The following is a 21979-nucleotide window of genomic DNA, read 5'->3' on the forward strand; positions in this document are numbered from 1 at the left end:
TGAAGGTAGACTGAGATCAATTAAAGACATATATTGTAAAAAATAGGACAATAACTAAACTAAAAATATTTTTTTACTGAGGACTAATAAGCCAAAAGTAAAGGTAAAATAGGATCATAAAAAATAATCTAAAAGAACACAAAAAAGAGGGGAAAAGGACTCAAGAACAAATGACACAAATAGAAAACAAGTATTAAGGTAGATTTAAATCCAATCATAGCAATAATTACTTGAAATATAAATGATCTAAACATATCAATAAAAAGATAAAGGTTGCCGAAACCGGTTTGGCTCAGTGGATAGAGTGTCGGCCTGCGGACTGAAGGGTCCCAGGTTCGATTCCGGTCAAGGGCATGTACCTTGGTTGCGGGCACATCCCCAGTAAGGAGTGTGCAGGAGGCAGCTGATCGATGTTTCTCTCTCATCGATGTTTCTAACTCTCTCTCCCTCTCCCTTCCTCTCTGTAAAAAAATCAATAAAATATATTTTTTTTAAAAAGATAAAGGTTGTCAGACTGAATTTAAAAGCATGACCCAACTATATGCCATCATCGAGAAATCCATAAAACAACATAGATAGGTTAAAAGTAAAAGCAAAGTCATACCCACTAGAATGGCAATAATACAAAAGACAGATAATAACTGAGGCACACCTTGACAGATATGAGGTAAAATGTGGAAAAAGCCGGGGAAACAAGAGGAGGAAGAGAAAAGTGAAAGGCGATGAGGAGGCACAGAGAAGTCAGAAAGGAAAATGAGCCCTAGCCAGTGTGGCTCAGGTGGTTGAGCGTCGTCCCATGCACCAAAAGGTCACTGGTTGATTCCTGGTCAAGGAACATGTTCAGGTTGTGGGTTCGATCTCTGGTCAGGGTGTATACAGTGTGTATGAGAGGCAATCGATTGATGTTTCTCTCTCACAACAATGTTTCTGTTTCTCTCTCTCTCTCTCTCTCTCTCTCTCTCTCTCTCTCTCTTAAATCAATAAAAACATTTAAAAAATAAAGAAAGGAACATGACACAGAGACGGGCAGAGCTGCAGCACGCAGGAGCTGTGCAGAGCTCCGAAAGTGCAAGTGCTATGATAGCCCGAATGGGCGAGCAGCACTCAGCAGAGGCAGGAAAGGCCATACCTGAGCGGGAACTTGAAGTTAAGAGACCAATGACCCAAGCACACACATCCATCCACTTGTGAACTCACTGGATACATCCACTTCACCATTCCTCTCAATTGCACATGGAACATTTTCCAAGATAAATCATGTTAGGCCACAAACAAGTCTTACTAAATTAGAAGATTAAAATCACATCAAGCATCTTTTCCAACAACAATAGTATTGTTAACAGGAGGAATAAGGAAACTGAGACAGGAAAGTTAAAACAAGGCCACACAGTGAGGGCAATTTGCAGCCAGCTTGTATCTAACAAGCCATTATCTTCCCCAGCCAAGGACACTTAAGAGCAAATGGTTAAAAACCTCCATAATGAGAGAATGTAGAAAGGTAGGGGTAAAGAGGAAATGAAAAAAAAAAAAAAAAAAGGGCAGTTTTACTCCCTAAGCAGAGAAGCCAGCAGTCTCAAAGCTTGGCAAGATAAAGTTGCCAGGTGCTTCTCATGAATTCTGGGAAGACCACAACAAAGTAAAAAAAGGGACCTTGAAAATTAATCTGTACCCCAAGTATTCAGCAGAGGAATTTTGAGACCTAGAGACAGGAGGGTATATACCACCTCGGACCCCCACCCAACTGGCTCTTCAGATTAGCTGAGAGCCCGTCTGCGCTTCATAAGCCAGATGTATAGATTTGCTTGCTTTGCTTTTTCAATAAAGGTGCATGCTTTAATTGCTTTAATAAATTGGCTTTTCACAACACAGTCAAGGTCTCTCATATAAATTCATTTATATGAGAAGACAAAGATGGAGGCTGGGGACAGCCCTCTCCCACTGACTCAGGGAGCTGTCCAGGAACACCTCATCAACTACAGTACTGTTAAGTCTTAAGCCCAACCTGCCTTTTCTCTTCCCCGGCTCCTATTGCAAATATTATGCAAGGCTCTCAGCTAAGCTATCTCTACCCAAAGTCCCCCCAAGAACTCATTTATTTTCAAGGCTTCAACCTGACTAATGACCCTCAGAATAGTACCAACCCTATTACTTGTAAGTTCCACATCTCCTCAAATTCAACATGTCCCAAATTTAACTCATTTTATCTACCCACTAGAGGCCTGATGCACGAAGATTCGTGCAAGAATGTGCCTTCCTTCCCCTGGCTGCCGGCACCGCCTTTGTGGTGGCCGGAGCCGCCTTTCCGCCTTCCCATGCTGCCCAGAGGCCCAGAGCGGCTGGGGCAGTGCAGAACACCTGCCCCCAGCCGCTCAGTGCCTGCATATGCAAATTAACCTGCCATCTTTGTTGGATTGATTTGCATACTCACTCCTGGTTGACTGGTGGGCGTCGCGAAGGTACGGTCGATTTGCATCTTACTTTTATTAGTGTAGATATCAACATTCCCTATCAAGCAGTTTCCCCATCTCAACTTCAGCTTCTATCAATGATATCACCACTTTCCCACTCACCTAAGTCCCAAAGCTACAGGTATCCTCCTTGTCCCCTACATTCCCAATTTATCACTGACTCATCACTTTCTTTCATACTGACTTCCTCTGCATTCCACTTTTGTCACCTTAATTTATGCCCTTTTAATACACAACTGAATTACTTCAATATCTCCCTACCTGTACTCCCTCATTAAACTCTCCCTAATTCATTCTAAATATATTACCAACAGTTTTCATGTAGCCAGCCTTCAACTGTTGGTCACTGTATCGATTGCTGTGGATAGTTTTTAGCAGACACTAATGGTTAGCAACTCCTTGTTAATAGAGCCCCAATTTTGTTTGTGTACCCTTCACTTTCCCAAGTGACTAAGGGAAGTGAATCCTGGGGTAAATCTTAACTTGTCTTTCCCAATCATGGCAGTCCCATCCCCCAAGGCATAAGCCCAAGTATGTGGCTCAGTTCCTGTCATGAAATGTGAGAGGTCACCCTTTTGGAGACTTCCGGGAAACATTTCTTTGACCCTAACAAAAATGACACAGAAAACATGGTACTTCCTAATTCTGGATGTCATCACCTCATTAATGAAATCCTTCACCCAACTTGAAGTTGAAGCTGGCAAGCAGAAGGAAGGGGGCAGAAGCAAGGGTACTGAAATAAATTGAATTGAAGCTCTACCTACAGTGAGGAGGCCTGATATACACAACATGGATAAATTATGCTTAATGAAAGAAAAACAAAAGGGTATATACTATAATGATTCCATTTATATATAGTCCATATGAAATTCTAAAATAGTCAAAATTAATCAACAGTGATAGAAATCAGATTATCAGTTGCTTACAACAGGATTTGGGAGAGGAGAGAATTGACTTAGAAGAAGCAAGGAACTTTTTAGGATGACAAAAATGTTCTATATTGTTACATTTGTCAGAATTCATCCGACTGTACTTTTTTTTCATTTTTTGAGAGTATGTTTACTTTTTATTGATTTTTAAAGAGAGGAAGGGGGGGGAGACACTGATGTGAGAGAAAAACATGGATCAGTTGCCTCCCACACACACCCGGACAGGGTCTTAAACCTGAAAACTGGGCTTATGCCTTGACTGGCAATCTGAACCAGCAACCCTCAGGTGCATTGGAACGATACTCAACAGAGTCACATGGCCAGGGCCTAACTCATTTATTTGTAAACAGTGACAATTTTATTTAAGTCAAGTTATTTTTTTTTTTAATATTTTTATTGATTTTTTACAGAGAGGAAGGGAGAGGGATAGAGAGCTAGAAACATCGATGAGAGAGAATCATCGACCAGCTGCCTCCTGCACACCCCCTACCAGGGATGTGCCCGCAGCCAATGTACATGCCCTTGACCGGAATCGAACCTGGGACCCTTCAGTCCGCAGACCGACGCTCTATCCATTGAGCCAAACCGGTTTTGGCAAGTCAAGTTATTTTTAAGAAGCATGTTAGGCCACCAAATGGAAATGTAAAGCAGGCAGGTGGATATACAAGTTTGGAGTTTAGGGAAGGGGTCTAAAGACAAAAATTAGAGGAGTTGTCAGTACATAAAAAGGCATTTAAAGAGATAAGCCTGGATGAGGTCCCTAACAGACTGAGTACAGATAAAGAGAACAGAAAAAACCCAAAGGCTCAGTCCAAAATCAATCTAATATTTGGAAATGGGAAAGAAAAGGAAACAGAAAAAGGAGAGTGAATAGGACTGGCCAGTGAAATAGAAGGAAAATCAAAAGGTGATGTCCTGGAAGCCAAGTGCTTCAAGAAGGAAAGATCAACAGGACTAAACACTACTGATAGGTCAAATGAGATGAGGACTGAGAATTCACCGTCTTTATTCCCGTCAGGAACACAATCCCATGTAAACATTCTTTGTTCTGAATGAGTAACTCACACTACTAGGTTCAATCTGTACTAATTAAAAATCACTGTGTATTTTTAAATCAAACTGTTACTCCTGAAATGGAAGCAGTAGTATGTTAACCTATTTTAAACATGATGCTTATTTTTGGTCACTATTTGGTATTCTAAGTATTCTGGTAAATAATCACCTCTGATGTTTACCACTTTTACTCTGGCCTCATCAAACCCCAAACATTTCCACATTTAAGCATCAAGCTGTGCTACAACTTTTTCCAAGATGTGATCTTTATTTCACCAGTACCGTAGGTTAAAATGTAACACAATAAAATATAACCCTTGGATAGTAAAAGATTACTACCCAATGACTACTGAAGGACACAAACAGAACAGAAGACTCCTCATACAAATGTAGAAAGTCACAGAGAAATATAAATATATTTGACACAAATGCAAAAGATTCGGTCCAACACACACATACAGGATGCATATTGTGGTCCCAATCTTTTTACCCTGAGCTAAACAATGTAAAAGGCTCAGCTTACGGCAGTCATGTTCTTATTTATTTAAAGATACACTTTTCACACTGGGCTCCTGCTGCTGCGAAAATTTTGATATGAGAACATTTCAAGTCCTCTTTCAAAGCCATAGGAATAGAGTCTTCAGATAATCTGGTCCATTTCAAGGTACGTTAATTCATTTTCATAAGAACAAGAGTTAGTAATGAGAGTTCTTGGCCAGGACAATGAAATATTCTCCCAGATATGTCCATTCAAACTTAAATTCTAAAAACAAACTGAGCATACATTCTTCACAAAGCCACAGGCACTAATGGTGCACGCAACACACTGCAATCCTAATTATTCCATCTGGGCAAAGAATATTTGCAGTTCACAGCAATTCCTGATATAAGAAAAGAATACTAAAATAAGTCATTATCAAGTGTGTGTTCATATATATAGACTGACTCAAACCTTCTAGGTCAAAATATTTTTTTCTGAGCTTTTTGGCAGTTTCATTAAGCAGATATATTTCTTGACATGAACACTTCAGTCCTCTCTCAAACAGATTAGATAGCAAATTGTTCCTAAATCTGCCACTATAAGAAAATTAGCAGCTAAAATCAGAAAATTCTTGGTACAGCTTAAAATTTACTATTTTTCACTTCAGAAAAATTCAGCTAGAGCTGTCAGTTACAGTTCATAATTCTCCAATGACAAAGTAGCAAAGCTCAAGATTATTGCTGCCTTTATTTTTTTTTAACTTCTTTATTGATTAAGGTATCACATATTTGTCCTCATTGCTGCCTTTATTTTTATTTACATAGGAACAACAAAGGCAATGGTACTTTTCACTCTTCCATCAGTTTACTACATTAATTCTTGCTTATCACCAAAAACACTGTAGTATCCTCTTGTGTTGAAGAATTGCTACTTTCATGCAACAAAAGTAGATTTTGTTTAATCCTTTGTCAGTTTAAAAAAAAAAAAAAAGTTCAGGCCTTATGATATCAGGAAATGCAGAAGCAAAGTCCTCCAAGTAACTAAATGAATCAATTACATTTACCTTTTTTAAAACAAGTTTAGGCCTAAAATAAGTAACCTACAAGGACACATTAAATAAAAAATCGTAGCATGTTTGTTCATCCCAAGGTAAGTATAACAACCTCCTTTGTCCTTTTGTACAATAGACTTCTAATTAGCATAACCTTTTCAAAATTACTTTCCTGTGTTTCACAGATTGTTTGGACCCTGGAGGACATGGGAGGGGAAGAAGGGAAGGAATTATTTAAAGTATCTGCAAAAGAAACATGGCTATGTAATTCCTACGCAAATGTTTGTTAACTTCCCTTGGCATAAAAACAGTGATGTCATTTCACACAGCAGTACAGCAGAGTTATAATGAACACCAAGTTTTTAGATCACTGACACTTAAGGAAATTAAGAATATTACTCAAAAATCTCCTCTCCCTAGAGTACCACATCTGTGGAAGAGGAGAGTGTGCCCATCTGGGGTTATATACATACTCAACATCAACAAAACTGAAGTCATTTTTCCTTGCACAACAGGAAAAGTTGTGTTTTTTTCCCCTTCAAACTCTGAGCAATGAAAGCCATGACTTTAAATGGCTCTGTATAAAAACACATGAAGGGTGGGTCACAGTCTATTAGTAAAAGCAGCTCAACATGAAGAACTCCTCTTCCTTTAAAATAAAACCTAAAAAAGAACTAAAAAATTCCTTCTTACGTTTGAAAATTATTTTATCTTTGCTTATATATTCTCTACTCTAAAACACAGACTAATACCTTTAAAGAGAGCATAAAAAGAGCTTATGAATTTGCAATGTGCTCTCACACCAAAAGTAACCTACACATTATTTTTTTCTCCTCTAGTAAGCACTAAAAATAACCAAACTTGAGTCCAGTGAGAACAACAATAAAAACTATTTTTACTATAATACCAACAATATTTATCAACAATATTTACTACACCATGATTTACAATTTATTTCTTAATCTTTTAGGAATCAAATATAATACAACTACTTCTTCAGATTTAAAATTACCTCAAATTAATTGGAATACCAACTCTACAGCTACACGAAATTGTAAAACAGTTGCAAAACTTGAGGCAGCATGACTCTATCCCTTTCTATTAATATTTAACATAACTAAACTTAGAGAAACTGCAAAAATTTCATCCCGGTTTTATCAAATGTCATGGTTCAAATTACAGGTCAACATCCAAACTTACAATTGAAATCACTACAAAACCAGCATAACATTTTAAACAAAGGGCAGTTCAATCAACCTGCCATGGACAGTTCAGATTTCTACATCCTAATTAGTTGAAAAGTTACTCAACTATTTATATATTTTTTTATATTTATTACCTATCAGGAATAAACCTACTGTTTTCACTTTCTACCTGTGCCACATTTATCTTAAGTCTTAACACTTCTGGATCTTTTAACCATTAGAGATCAACCATCAAATTACTTCAACAAGTAGAAATAGCAACACCGCTCCCAAACAGCAATTTCTGCATTGCTAGACACTTATCTAGTTGGTAGATTTATACCATTGTTCATTCTTAGTTCCTTAAATGTAAAAAAATACCCACAGAATGGTGGCATACCTCTAAATTAGTTTAAATATGGCACAAAGTTATTTCTGGTTAGGTTCAAGTTTTAAAAAGACACTAATCATTCTTTTCAAAGGCTAATCTACTCAAGTTCCTCCCATATTAAAAAAATAAAAAGCTTAATTTGTCTCTTTTGGAAAGAAGAAATGTTATTTATATAACCCTCAAGCAAAAGGAGATTAGAATAATAGGATAACAGACCTGACATCAAATCAGGGTCAGGGTTATACCTATTGTTAATAAAAATAAGTTTGACATTTATCCTAATGATCTTTTCAAACACTAGCATGGTTAAATGTCATTTATGTGTACTTTCAAATGTAATTCTTTTTTTTTTTTAAACCGTATTTCTATGCAAAGTACAAAAGAAGAAAACTACCATATACCATTAGAAACTGGTTCTTATTCCTGAAAAAATAAATACAAGAAACATTCATGTAACATTTATTTGAGATCTAGTATTTGATTCCCTCCTTGTATGCTAGAAAGATGCAAAGACAAACACTTCCAACTATTCAGACAGATCATTCCACAGTTGTAACTTTCATCATAGTTCTCAAAGCAGTCTGGTGAGGTCAGCTCACAAACAGCTTAAGGAGTAAAACTAGAAATTGGTGGTAGTAGTATCAGGCTACATAACAGCCTCTCCAAAGAATATGAAGTAACAGAACTAAAATGTGCTGGCAACATGCCAAGAGACTAGATGGAATATAGCTTTGAGCAACAAACACCCAGAGCTTACAGTACATAGCAATTCATCATCTTTTATCCTGCAAGCTTGATTTTCCTTGTTTTAAGTCCAAAATAGCCATATATAACAGGTATTTAACTCTACCAAATTCTCCATATTTGTGACTTGAAAGGCACTGGGCTTGCAATGATTTAGTAAACTAAATACATACCCTAAAAAGAAAAATGACTTTCATCCTATGTGAAGATGACAATGGTAAAACAGATACAATTATATTGATATTGTTCTGCAGAGAATAGCCTTTATTCTCCAAGGGCTATACTGCTCTCAGTTTAGTTTCAAAGGCTTGGATTTTTCTATATTGTCAGTTCTGACTGAGTATCTCTGCAACTGGTTGGTATTTAGAATTAGTCAACTTTCTCAACCATTTCATAAAGAATTAATCCTGTCAGATCAAATGACATAATTTTGTTCAAAATTCCTCTGACATTAGTCAAAATATGTTACTTTTATAATTTCATCTTTATTGAATCATAATATTAAAACAATAACAAACTCTAATTATAAGTCTGTCACTTTCTAAACATATATTCTTTCTAAAAAGCCAAATGAAAATGCAGTTATTTTAGGCAAAAGAATCTTACTCAACTCAAATCAATACACATTTAATATCTAGTTTGTGCCAGACATTATGCTGAGAACTAAAGAAACAAAGATAAATATGTATGTACATGGTCTCACAGAACTGACAATCTAGTTGGGGAAACTAGCCGGTGTAGCTCAGTAGTTGAGCATCGACCTATGAACCAGGAAGTCATAGTTCAATTCCCAGTCAGGGCATATGCCAGGGTGGCAGGCTCAATCCCCATTAGAGGGCGTGCAGGAAGCGGCCAATCAATTATCTTTCTCTCATCACTGATATTTCTATCTCTCTCTCCCTCTCCCTTCCTCTGTGAAATCAATAAAAATCAATCAGCCCAGCAGGTATGGCTCAGTGGTTGAGCAGTCAACCCATGCACCAAGAGGTGGCTGGTTCGATTCCCCATTAGGGCACATACCCAGGGTAGTGGGCTCATTTCTCTCTCATTGATGTTTCTATCGCTCTCTCCCTCTCCCTTCCTTGCTCTCTAAAATCAATACTAGTAAAAACATTTTTTTAAATCAATCAATAAATCTCAATCTCTCTCTCTCATTCTGTGTATGTGTATATGTGTATATGTGTATATGTGTGTGTTCTAAAGTAGCTATAGGAACAAAAGCCCTGGTACCACCCCAGATATGTAATTAAGTCTGCCAGAAAGGAAAAAATCTTCAGAAAAACCTAAGTTATGTCTTAAAGGATGAGAATTTCACAAGGGAAAGTCGAGTATCGCAGGCCAAGGACAGAATGAGCAAAAGCAAATCACAAAACATGGCATGTGTGAGGAAGCCCATGTGGCAAGGCTAAGAATAACAATTTCTGATTCATATGCTACTACATGACAGGCATCACTAATCAATTAAAACATGTTTAAAGTCTATATGAGACTCAAACTCCTTCTCAACAGATAACCCAAAACCAATGGAAGGAACGAAGTCCATGTGATGAAATTTACAAGCTATCCTGAGTCTAGGAATAAAAAATGGTGGGACTTGAGACTAGAAGGATAAATAAAAATAAAGGACAGATTATGAATTACTATGAGGCTAAGGAGTTTAAATTTTATCCTGTGGACAACAGAGGATGAACAAAGGATTTTATGAAGAATATTGGCGTGATCAATTCTGGCAGATGTGTAAACAATGCATTTGGACAGATAGAATAAAGGCATAAAGAACAGTTAATGTGCTATTGCAATAGTCTAGAAAAGATTAATGAGGCCTGAATTTCAGCAATGGCAAAAATCTACTGTAGATTCTAAAACAAAAAAAATGGAGTGTTTTAATTTTAGAATCCATGGTTTCAAAACAATTTGAGAAAAATTAGTATTCTATTTAGAATTCCCAAATAATACTCAAAAAGGAAAAGATAAGACAACATAAGGTAAAGACTAGAATTAAAGAAATGAATCACAATGATACTCAAGATTACCCAAGACTATAAATTCAGAAATAGATATTTCAGGTTTAGCATCAAGAAAGAGAACGTCCTCATGACCAGACTAATACTCAGCAAGTCTTTTCTTCCTGAGGGCACTAATACTCTAGCCAACCAACAAACACTATTCACCTTACATGCCCCTACAATGCAGGGTCAAATGCACACTCCCAGTGAGATGCAGAAAGCACATAAGTCAAATTTAAAACCAATGTCTGAAACCATATAGGAGTTCCACTTTATCCAAACCTTTAAAACTACATATTTCTTTTTAAAAACATAAATAATATGAAACAAATCTTCTGGAAATATTACTGTCCTACCATTAACTAATTCATATCCCAGCCTTTAAACTCTAAGATTCTTTATGTGGAATGCAATCTATTTGTAGCCCTTTGGGCAGTATGCAAAAAAAAAAAAGCAACACTCCTATCACTTCTGCAGAATGTTTAATAAATGAAATTATTCTAATTAAAAATAAAAGCTTCATTGTAACTCAAAGGCCAAAGATAGTCAAAGAGTTTTTCTATTTTGGAAAAAGATTCTTTAGCTGTTGCAAACAGGCTAATGTAGTGATGTGAAATCCAAGGACAACATGTTAACAACCATGCTAGAAAAGCTAGCATTACTGTTTTAAGACCTAAGGATATTCACATTAAGGATAAAATTATCCTGTCATGAATGCCAACAATTCACTTCATACTACATAGACACATATTCAAGGACACTACTTTGTTCTCAACCCAATTCTTTTGTGTCCCAGTAATAAACTCTCAAATTGGGATTCTCTTCCTCTTAAAACAAGCTAAAATGAAAAATATGAACTCCGGAGACAAAATTTATTTGTGGCATATTGTTTATTCTGATCAAGCAAATCTAATGAACAGTTTATCATAATCTATCTCTTTTCCAGAAAGATATGGATTAGCTAGTCAGGAGCTGGGTCTACTTCTCATGATGTCATTCCAAAGTCACTGCTAAATGTTACACATGTTATGCTTCCTTCAAATCAATCACAAAATAAGTCATCCCAAGACTGAGGTCAAATTCCATTCTAACTAAAAGCTCTCCAAACTTAAAGTAATGGTCCACTTACTAAGTAATAGTCAAGACTAAATTCCAGAAGAACCCTCCTCCTGTATCTCAACCCCCCCAAACCAGTCCTCTCCTTTTAGCTCATTGTAATGGAATGTGACCTGTAGTTAAGGGCTTTTCCATTCCTTACTTATTGCTCAGAGAACAGATCTGCTCTCTCTCTCATAAAGGTAATATATGTTTTAAAAGAAAAAAGTGAAGTGCTATTAGATGTTAATCACATAACAATAAGAACAAACAAAACATAAACTGGTTTACTAGATTTCTCGTGTATGACAGAACAAGTGCATATAAATGACAACTGAATATTTAACTTAATATTTTTATTTTAGGACACTGGTCAGACATCTAAAAGATGATTTGTATGACTCCTCACAAATTAGGTAGGAAAGGGGAAGTTAAAACTACAACTACTTAAATAAATCTTCACACACAAAATTACTATGAACATCTTTTCATGACAAATCATATTTTTATCATTGAAGTTACACACTTTTAAGCATCCAATGTAGAGAGAGGAGGGAAATATTTAAGAAATGTACTTCAAAGTCTAAAATTAAACACATCTTGCCCCATCTTCTCCCTCCCCTCTCCCAGGCATAGTAGTAGCTTTACCTTTCTCTCTTCTAAGCATCAAGAGCCTTTCTTCTGCCTCTGTATCTTGTTTCCTGAGCCCATTTCTCCTACAGCTCACTTCTTCTACCTCTATGATTTTCTAAATAAACTTTCTCTTACAATTTGAAGGGGAAAAAATTAATTCAACACATCTATCTGGGATTCAGTTTCTCATTTTTAAAAAATAAGGTATTAGAGCTACTGTGAAACTTTAACCCGTTTTAAAATGAACAACTTTTATGATTTATTTCAGACAAAACACATCCCAAGATGACCCCCTTAAGGATATATTTTACTTACATTCTTCCTACACCTTCATACATGTTAGTCTCGTCTACCAAAGTCATAATCTCTGTATCTGTAAGATGGGCATGCTTTTTCGTTCTGTTTAGCTGTTCAATCTGTATGTCTGCAAGCTTCACCTTCTGTTGAGTGTCAATAACTTTAGCTTGAAGCTCTGTGAAGGCCTAATAAAAACAAGTCCTTGATTTAGTAGGTGAAATATTTTACAGGAAACATTTAAGTCAAATCCAAATATGTTAAAATAAAGCATGCTAACCAGAGGCAGAGCTGTGAAATTTACTAAACCAAACATCAATAAAAGTTAGTGTAATTGTAATCAGTCAAGCCACCAAGTTAACTACTGAATTTACCCTGTCCTCAAAATATGGAATCTTTTTGAAGAAGCGGAAATAAATGCACATTAAATAGTAGCCATATCAAGTAGCAGGTGCTCAAGGAGTAATAAAAGTAATAAATGTAACAGAGGTTGAAACCCAGAGATCCAAAACAAGAACCATAAATAGAACAACTCTCTACATTTGTATTACTCAACTACGTTTCAAAGCACTTTCCCACATTTGTTTCAAATATTACTATAGGTATATTAATAAAATGAGAACACTGAGGGATATAATAAATATCTCATTTACTCCTCTCAAATCCTATGAGTTAGGGTGGCAGTTTCTTCATAACAGTTTATAAATTAAGTAAATGTGATAAGAGTTAAGTGGCTTGCAAAGGGTTGAACAACTATCGGGAGGAAAGGCAAGTACTTAAATCCATTTCTTCTGACCTCCAGTTCAGGAATTTTTTTATTCTATTGTCTATAGTAATATCCAGAATATAAATATTCTTAAGAGAAAGAAAAAAACACATTGGTATTAGAATTGCATCATGATCTTCATATGCATAGACCAAGCCAAATTTGACCCTTCTGTACACTTCACTCAAAGATAAACACAGTTCATGAATACTCTTGTTGAAGTGCCTGGAATGACTGTCACAAGCTGTCAAATTTATGCCTTAATAACATTTGTGACGGCAATATATGGCAAAGGCTACTACTTAACTTTTATTCTGACTTGATTCTCACCTACTAGTAAGGTTTCAAAATATTTATTTGGGAGGGAGGGAGAAGCCTGAAATTTCCTATTAGTCTCCAGGCAAAAATAATAATAATTTATATTAGAAGTCAAAATTTTTAAACGTATCTTTAGTTAATTTAATTGATTGTCAAAACTATGCAATTTAAGGCCGAAATCATTTTCTTAGTTTGCATTGATTGCCCACAGGTTTCTTAGCAACAAATTCAAATACTGGGAGGTGAGTCTATTCACAGCTGTATGCTATTGTTAGCTCTTTTACTAAACCCTGACTTAAATTTGAATCTTTAACATAATAAAAAAAGGTAAACTTTTAGAATGCTTTAAGCATTCTTAAAATGAATTTTGTTTTGCATTCAAAATTACAGGTACTGCCTGATTGATTGGTACACAGTTTGCTAAGGAAACCAGTATATTGTTAAAGCTGAGATACTACAGCGTAAGAGAATACCACCTAAGGGCCAAATTTACAAGTTTCAAAACAAGAATGACAAAAAGATACACACATAAATCCTCACAACAGTAACATCTTCAATGTTTAGGATCTACAGCTATTTCAGCTGTCCTATTGCTTATGCACAGATTGACCAGAAGGCAGTCTTAAGTAAAATTTGTTTTTCTCAGGAACCTAAATAGCCGAAAGGTGTGGAGTAAGGCAGGGGATACTGGATTTGAGCCCCAACCTTTGACTGAGTCTTTTCTGGAACTCCGTTTTCTTTTCTAGAAAAGGATAGGTTTAAAGTAGATGAAGCCTAGGATTCTTTTCAATCCCCATCCCCCTCCTACACCCTTCCTACCCCCAAAAAATATGATTTGGGATCAGTAGAGATGTTAGAATCCTGACAACGGGTGGTGAAAACGTTTCTGAATGACAATACATTTATAAGCAATTGAAGAGATAAACCTAATTTCTTCCGATATCAGTTTTATTTAGAAAACCTCACGGGACTTGTTTCTTCCAAAAACGGTGGGGGGAGGGGAGCCTGAGATGAGCATTGCTATAAGCATATCTCTGAACTGTAGTGCAACCTTTCCAAGTTCGGGGTGGAATAAGAGGCCTAAAAGCACAGGCCGGAACAAGGGACGACAGGACAAGCCAGTTATCCGCCCCCCAGACTTAACCAAACCCAGCCCAGCCGGCTCTTCTCCAGCAAAAGCCGCTCGCCCCCCACTCCAACCTAACGAGACCCGCTCGTTAGGATTCTGGGAGATCACCCCCCAGTTCCCTGGGGCCTCTTTCCCTCCGCAAGACTCAAATCTCCTCAATATTCTTGCCCACCGTTCCCTTAGCTACCAAAGAGAAGCCTCAGCCTCCCCAAGACGCTTTCTTACCTTCTTCAACTCCAGATCCACGGGCGCCGCCATCTTGGCTCACTCTCTGCGCCTGCGCGGTGGAGAAAGCCGGAAAGTGTGTGGGGGAAGGGCGCGCCTTGGAGATTTGAGTATTTCCCTCCTTCCTTCTGCGCCTGCGCCGCATGAGTGGGACTAGGCAGGCTTCTTCCTTTCTTCCCCGCTAGTAACTCTTGAAATATCCCAGGTTACGATTCAGTCTGCGTACCCCATGTGATCAATCAGGCCTGGCCTACTTCTCCACATCCTTCCAGACACAACACGACACGCAGATTTCGTGTATGGCTTTAAGCATTTTAACAAATTGCTTAATTTGTGCTACTAAATTGAGATGTATGTAGATCAGGCCAAACCTCTTCAGTCATTCAGCTAGTCTCTGTACTGTCAGGGATGAGGAAAAAAAAAAAAAAAAAAAAGTCAGCCTGAGCCTCAGGTGTGCCTGTATGGAGAAGGCCATAATGCTGTTGGAATGTTCTTCCCGAGAACTTACTTCTCCTGACCTCTCCTGAAGACCTTTTGGCACAGTGGTTCTCAAGAGAGGCCAAATAAGTTTGTTTAAATAGATATACATATTCATTCTCTGGTCCTTATCCCAAACTTATTTACTTAGAATCTTTGAGTTTGGGGCCCAGATTCTCGCACTTTTGCAAACAGCCTTTATGACCTGATGCAAGTCATCTGCAGACCACATTTTGAGAATTTGCTGTAAACGGCCAACATTTGAACAAGAAGGATGGATAGAAATTGGACTTTTGAGAATGGAAGAAATGGATGTTTTACCTACTCTAAAAACTTATGAGGGAGGGTAAAGGATGGAAATTTGGAACCAGCCAGATCTGGATTGAAGGTTTGGTCTACCTTAACCATAAGTCTGTCTGGTTCCATTTACTGTGTGGCAGTAGAGTTTTTCTTCTCTTTTAATTTTAGAATAACAATATTGACCTAACAGGGTTATCACCTGAGGTGTTTTTGGCTGTGAATTCTTCCATTGGGAGCATTTGCTGTTCTTTCTTGTGACAGTTGATTTTCTCATATGACATAAGTTTTTGTCTAAAAACCTATCTTCAGTGTCTATCATGTCCTGGGCTGTGTAAACATCCCTAAGGTTAGGTTCCAATTCACGTCTACCAAAGCCCTATGAGATTCATGGTTCCAGACCAGTTCTTACATTAATCTTGATATCACATAAGTGAAGCATATTTGGGGGGAAATAAAATTTTCTCTGACCATAAAGTTGGCAGAATGTGATATACATTTATGAACTGGAAGCCACTGTATTATTTTTCCATATTTCCTTTTTTAAAATATATTTTATTGATTTTTTACAGAGAGGAAAGGAGAGGGATAGAGAGTTAGAAACATCCATCAGCTGCCTCCTGCACACCCCCTACTGGGGATGTGCCCGAAAACCAAGGTACATGCCCTTGACCGAAATCAAACCTGGGACCCTTCAGTCCGCAGGCGGACACTCTACCCACTGAGCCAAAGCGGTTAGGGCCATATCTCCTTTTCATTTAGGTCTTCAAAATGAAATTATTTCCTTTCTCTCTCTAGAGCTTCTAAAATGGCAAGAAAGATTATCTATGAAAGCCTTGCAGTAGTACTTGGACACTTGCCTAGAGAATAACCAGAATGTGCTTGCTTCTATTATTTCATAGAAAAAAACAGACTTCACACTGAAGGCTTCACTAATGTAGGAATATACTATTTCTGAGGTTTAATAAGCTATGAAAGGTGATCTCCTATTATCCCTCAGCTCTGCCTTACCCATGCTCGATACATTTATTTATTCCTTCAACAAATATTTTTTAACATATGTTAGGCACCCTTCTCCCTTCCCCACAGAAAATAAAATAAAATAAAATAACATGTGTTGGGCACTGATCTAGACCCTTGGAATATAACAGTAGCAAGAGACAAACTCCCTGACCTCATGGGGCACATATTCCGGTGGGGAAAGATAAACAATAAACATGCAAACAAATATTTTAAATATTAATGTGTTTCTAAGGAAGGACATAGCAGTGTGGTTACAGATCCACTGGGTGGAGGCTACTTAGGTGTAGGAAGCTCTCTAGAGGGAGATGAGACCAGAAAAATGAGAATGAGCCAGCTATCCAAAGAACTGGGGAAGAGCATCCCAGACAGAAGGAATAATAAGAGCAAAGAGTTTAGGATGGGGACAGGCTTGGCATATTTGAAGAACCAAAGGAAGAAGCTGGGAGGGAAGAATTGTAAAAGGTGACATCAGAGAGTCGGGCAGGGGGCCAGACCATAAAAGGCCTTGTAAGATATGGTCAGAGGTTAGAATGTTATTTTGAGTGTGATCCGAAGCCATTGAATGATTTCAAGAAGGGGATTGATATGGCCTGAAGAGATTGATATGATCCCATTTTAAAGAGATTAGTGTGGGTTCCAGGTGGAGAATGGATTGGAGGGAGCAAGAGTGGAAACAAAGAGACCAGTTAAAAGACTATTGCAATAGTACAAGAGATGATGGTGGTCTAGGCGAAGATGATAGCACTGGAGATAGAGAGAAGCAGATGTATTCAGGTAGAGGTTACTGAACTTAATGAAGGAATGGATTGGGGGTAGGGTCTGTCAATGAAAAAAGAGGAATCAAAGATCATTCCTAATCTCCAAATAACTATGCTGAGTGAAAGCAGCCAGAAAAAATGAGTAACATACTATATGATTTTATGTATGTAAAATTCTAGAAAATGCAAACAAATCTAAAGTGCAAAACGATCAGTGGTTGCCAGATAGGGTTGGGGGTGAGGGAAACTAGGGAGGAGGCAGAAGGAGGGATTACAAAGGAGCATTAGATAACATTTGTGGTGATGGATATGTTTATGATCTCTTAATTGTGGAGATGGTTTCCTGAGCAGGAACTTATTAAATTGTATATCTTAATGTATTTAGTTTCTTGTATGTCAATTATACCTCAATAAAGTTGTTTTAAAAAAGGAAAACAACTCAGAGGCGGTCCCTGAGCAGATCGGACTTCTCTCGGGCGCGCACCTCGCTCGGCTTCCTCTGCAGCCGTGTCTGACACACCCGACACGGCTGAGACTGAGAAATTCGATAAGCTGAAATTGAAGAAGACAGAATCGTAAGAGAAAGACCCACTGCCTTCAAAAGAAACGACTGAACAGGAGAAGCAAGCAGGCGAATCGTAATGAGGCACGCGCCGCCAATGTGCACTGTACATCCCACAAGCCCTGCCTTCTTATTTTACTTCTTTTAGCTGTTTAACGTTGTAAGATGCAAAGAGGTGGGATCAGTTTAAGTGACTGTGCCGCCCCTTTTCACATCACCACTGCTGACAACGAAGGCCGTACCTGCCGCTCCCCTCTGCCCGGCTGGCTGGCGGGGAAGGGGGGACTGGCCTGTTGATGAAGGAGCGAGCTGGGTGGGACGAGGGTGAAATCTAGAGTAAACACCAAGCTGGTCCAGGGGCCCTGCGGGCTGTAAAATGCAGTTTAATCAGAGTGCCTTTTTTTTGTTGTTCAAATGATTTTAATTATTGGAATGCACAATTTTTTAATATGCAAATAAAAAGTTTTAAAACATGAAGAGAAAAAAAAAGGAAAACAAAGACTCCTAGGTTTTAGACCTGAGCAAACTAGTTGAATGGTAATGTCTTTTACTGAGAAGAGAAATTAATTCTTTTTTAAAAATATATTTCATTGAGTTTTTACAGAGAGGAAGGGAGAGAGATAGAGAGTTAGAAACATCGATGAGAGAGAAACATCGATCAGCTGCCTCCTGCACACCCCCCACCGGGGATGTGCCCGCAAACAAGGTACATGCCCTTGACCGGAATCGAACCTGGGACCCCTCAGTCCACAGGCCGACGCTCTATCCATTGAGCCAAACCGGTCTTGGCAGAGAAATTAAGTCTTATGATATAGCCTGCATGCAGTCTCAAAGCCACTCTGTAGGAATAATAAGAATAATCCATCCTCCCTATAAATAGACCATGTTAATTGAGAGTATAGGTCAGAGACCCAAAATAGCAATGAATGAAACAATATAGAAGCTTATTTCTCTTTGTCACAATCAACCAGGCATAAGCAGTGTAGGGTAAGTATCTCAGTTCCACAATGCCAAAGTTCCCCGCCCCCTTCTATCTTATCTATATGTTCCAAAATGACTCCTCACCAGCACGTCTGCAGCCCAGCTAGAAAAACGGAAAAAAGTAAGGGCAAGCTCACTTCTCTTTAAAGGCATGTCCTAGAAGTTGTAATAGTTCTGTTGATATCACATTGGCCCAAAAAGAATCACATGGCCATTCCGGGCTGCAAGAAAGGCTGGGAAATGTAATTATTATAGGCAACTATGTGTCTAGTTAAACACCAGGAATTCAATTATTATGAAAAGGGAACAGAAAACAGTTATTGTGGGGGAATGAGCAGTTTCTAACATCAGAGCTTTTCAGCTTACAAAGTCATTTGATTTTCACAACTTTGTAAGATAGACTCTGAAGGGTTCATTCAGTTTGAGAGGAAGTTTAGCAGAATGGTTAAGAGTATAAGCTTTGGAGTCTGACATCCTAGTCAAATCCTATTTCCGCCAAGGATGTCAGGCTCCAAGAAAATTACTTAACTTCTCAGAGCTTCAACTGTAAAATAGACACAATAATAGTACCAATCTCATAGGTTGTTATGAGGCTTAAATTCGATAATACATGCAAAGTGCCTAATATAGTTGTACCTAATCAACATTATGTGTCAAGTATGGTGAACCTACAGATAAACAAAAGAGCAGTTCACAGTTCAGTGGGGGATTCAATAGAGAGTTATCAAAGAATATGAAAATTCTGCTGTAGAGGAAGTGACCACGTGAGATTGGAGAACACAGAGGAGAGGGCTCCTAAATCAAGATTTTTGTAGGGAAAATGGGAGTTAGTTGCAAGGAAGGGAAAAAGGATTTTTCTAGAAGAGAGAACAAAACACCAAGGTGAGAGCCTGGTGTCTTCAGGGAAATACAAGCTGTTTGTATTTATGGCTGAAGCACAGAAGCCTGTTAACCACTCAGAGAAAGGGCAGAGGTAGATGAGGGCCAATGGTGGAGAACCTTCCAGGTCAAGCTCAAGAGCTTGGGTTTTATCCTGTGGTCACTGAGTGCAATGAGTGTTGTAAGCAGGGGAGTGACTAGTCACATTTACACTCCAGAAGTTTCCATGGCTGTTTTATGTGAAGTGATTCCCAAAAGGCAAAGGGAAATCAGAATTAGAGCAGTCATCTAGACTGAGGGATTAAACCTAAAGTAATAGAAGAAGAGAGCCCCAGAGATTATCTGCTCTTCAAAATTCCTGCCCTGTATTGAGCAAGTTCTCTCTCTCTCTCTCTCTCTCTCTCTCTCTCTCTCTCTCTCTCTCTCTCTCTGTTAATCCTCACCCAAGGATATTTTTTTCATTGATTAATATATATATATTTTTAACTGTTTCAGAGAGGAAGGGAAAGGGAGAGAGAAATAGAAACATCAATGATAAGAATCATTGATCAACTGCTTCCTACATGCCCCCTACTCGGGATGGAGCCCACAACTCAGGCATGTGCCCTGACTGGGAATTGAACCTGTGACCTCTTGGTTCATGGGTCAACACTCAACCACTGAGCCACACCAGTCAGGCGCCATTAATTTTTTAAGAGACAGCCGAAACCGGTTTGGCTTAGTGGATAGAGCGTCGGCCTGCAGACTGGAAGGTCCCAGGTTCGATTCTGGTCAAGGGCATGTACCTTGGTTGCGGGCACATTCCCAGTAGGGGGTGTGCAGGAGGCAGCTGGTCGATGTTTCTCTCTCATCGACGTTTCTAGCTCTCTATCCCTCTCCCTTCCTCCCTGTAAAAATCAATAAAATATATTAAAAATAAAAAAAAAGAGACAGTGGAAGGGAGGGGGAGAGATAGTGAGAGAGAAACATCATGTGAGAGAGTTACATCAATTATTTGCCACTCTTTCCCCCCAAACCCCCCCCCACACACACACACTCTCTCTCTCTCTCTTCTCTCTCTCTCTCTCTCTCTCTGACCATGGCCAGGATCAGGATCGAGCCTGCAACTGAGGTACATGCTCTTGACTAGAATAAAACCTGTGACCTTTCAGTCCATGGGCCAATTCTCTAACCACTGAGCAAACCAGCTAGGGTGAGCAAGTGCTCCCTTAATTCTGCCTTTTCTCAGCTGCTTTTCATCACTCAAATAGTTTCTTTGATAACATTTCTATAAATGGTTGACCAAACATCATGATTCACCCAAGACTATAGCAGTTTTTGTACTGAAAGGTCTGTGTTCTGGGAAATCCCTCAGTCCTGGGCAGGCTGGGATAGTTGGTGACCCAACCTGTAGAGCCTTATGGAGAGTCAGTGTAGTGCCTAGAGGCAGATTGCCTGAATTCAGATCTTAGCCCCTTCATGTATCAGGTGTAGGACTTAAGCAAGTGACTTTACTGTAGCTCATTTTTCCCACATGAAAAATGGGGATGATGTAGTATAGTAACTACCTAACAGGGTCACTGTGAGGATCAAATAGCATATACTATTTAGAATAGTTCCTGGAACATTATATTTGCTGTGAGCATTTTGAAATTATAGCTATTATAAACCTACTGCCTTCTGGTTTATTTCACTTTGTCTCACACATCCCCTTGCTCTGTCATCCTTTCTGGATGTCTCCTGACCCTTCACTTCAAGCTCTCAGTCATCCCATCAAAGAAAGGCAAGGAAAAGATACTTAACACAGGAAACTCTCTGGCCTGTGGGTAGCCTCAGAGAGTATTAAATTGAATTTAAAAAGATTGAAGGCTTTTAAGACTTGCTCCCAAGTGGGCAGCCTCCTAATAACAGGGACATCTGCACCTGTATCCTTTGAAAATGAATTCTGTACAACTGCCTGCCTTGGAGGGTGGGATGAGGTGAGGCATTTGTAAGGCTTGCATGATAGTTCTTTGAGGGCCTCAGGGACAGGGATGGGGACTGAGCCTTCCCAAGTGACACATTTGCCAAGAAACTCTGAGGTAGCTCTTCCGGCTGACAAAGTAAGGTTTGGGGCTGGGACCTTCCTAGGAGGGAAAGGGGGACTTAGTTGTATCCACCAAATGAAATAGTCATTGGAAACTATGCAAGGAGAGGAAGTGAGTCGCAGACAGGAATTGGTGGTGGCTTTTCCCAGGCACCTTGCCACATCTGATT

At 38.6% G+C, this 21979-nt stretch overlaps 1 protein-coding gene and 1 pseudogene across 1 annotated transcript in view; one reads left to right on the forward strand and one right to left on the reverse strand.

Annotated features, from left to right (window-relative positions):
• PFDN1 (prefoldin subunit 1) overlaps positions 1-21979 on the reverse strand; it is a 75259-nt gene that overhangs the window by 50159 nt on the left and 3121 nt on the right. Inside the window, exons 2-3 of the mRNA XM_008141456.3 lie at positions 14768-14819; positions 12351-12517 (exon numbers count right to left, since the gene is read on the reverse strand). Of these exons, the coding sequence (XP_008139678.1) occupies positions 12351-12517; positions 14768-14800 (200 nt within the window). The 5' untranslated portion in view covers positions 14801-14819. The remainder of the gene's footprint in view (positions 1-12350; positions 12518-14767; positions 14820-21979) is intronic.
• On the forward strand, positions 17212-17999 carry LOC129149251 (thymosin beta-4-like; annotated as a pseudogene).

This window comes from Eptesicus fuscus, chromosome 6, assembly GCF_027574615.1.
Source record: "Eptesicus fuscus isolate TK198812 chromosome 6, DD_ASM_mEF_20220401, whole genome shotgun sequence".
NCBI lineage: Eukaryota > Metazoa > Chordata > Mammalia > Chiroptera > Vespertilionidae > Eptesicus > Eptesicus fuscus.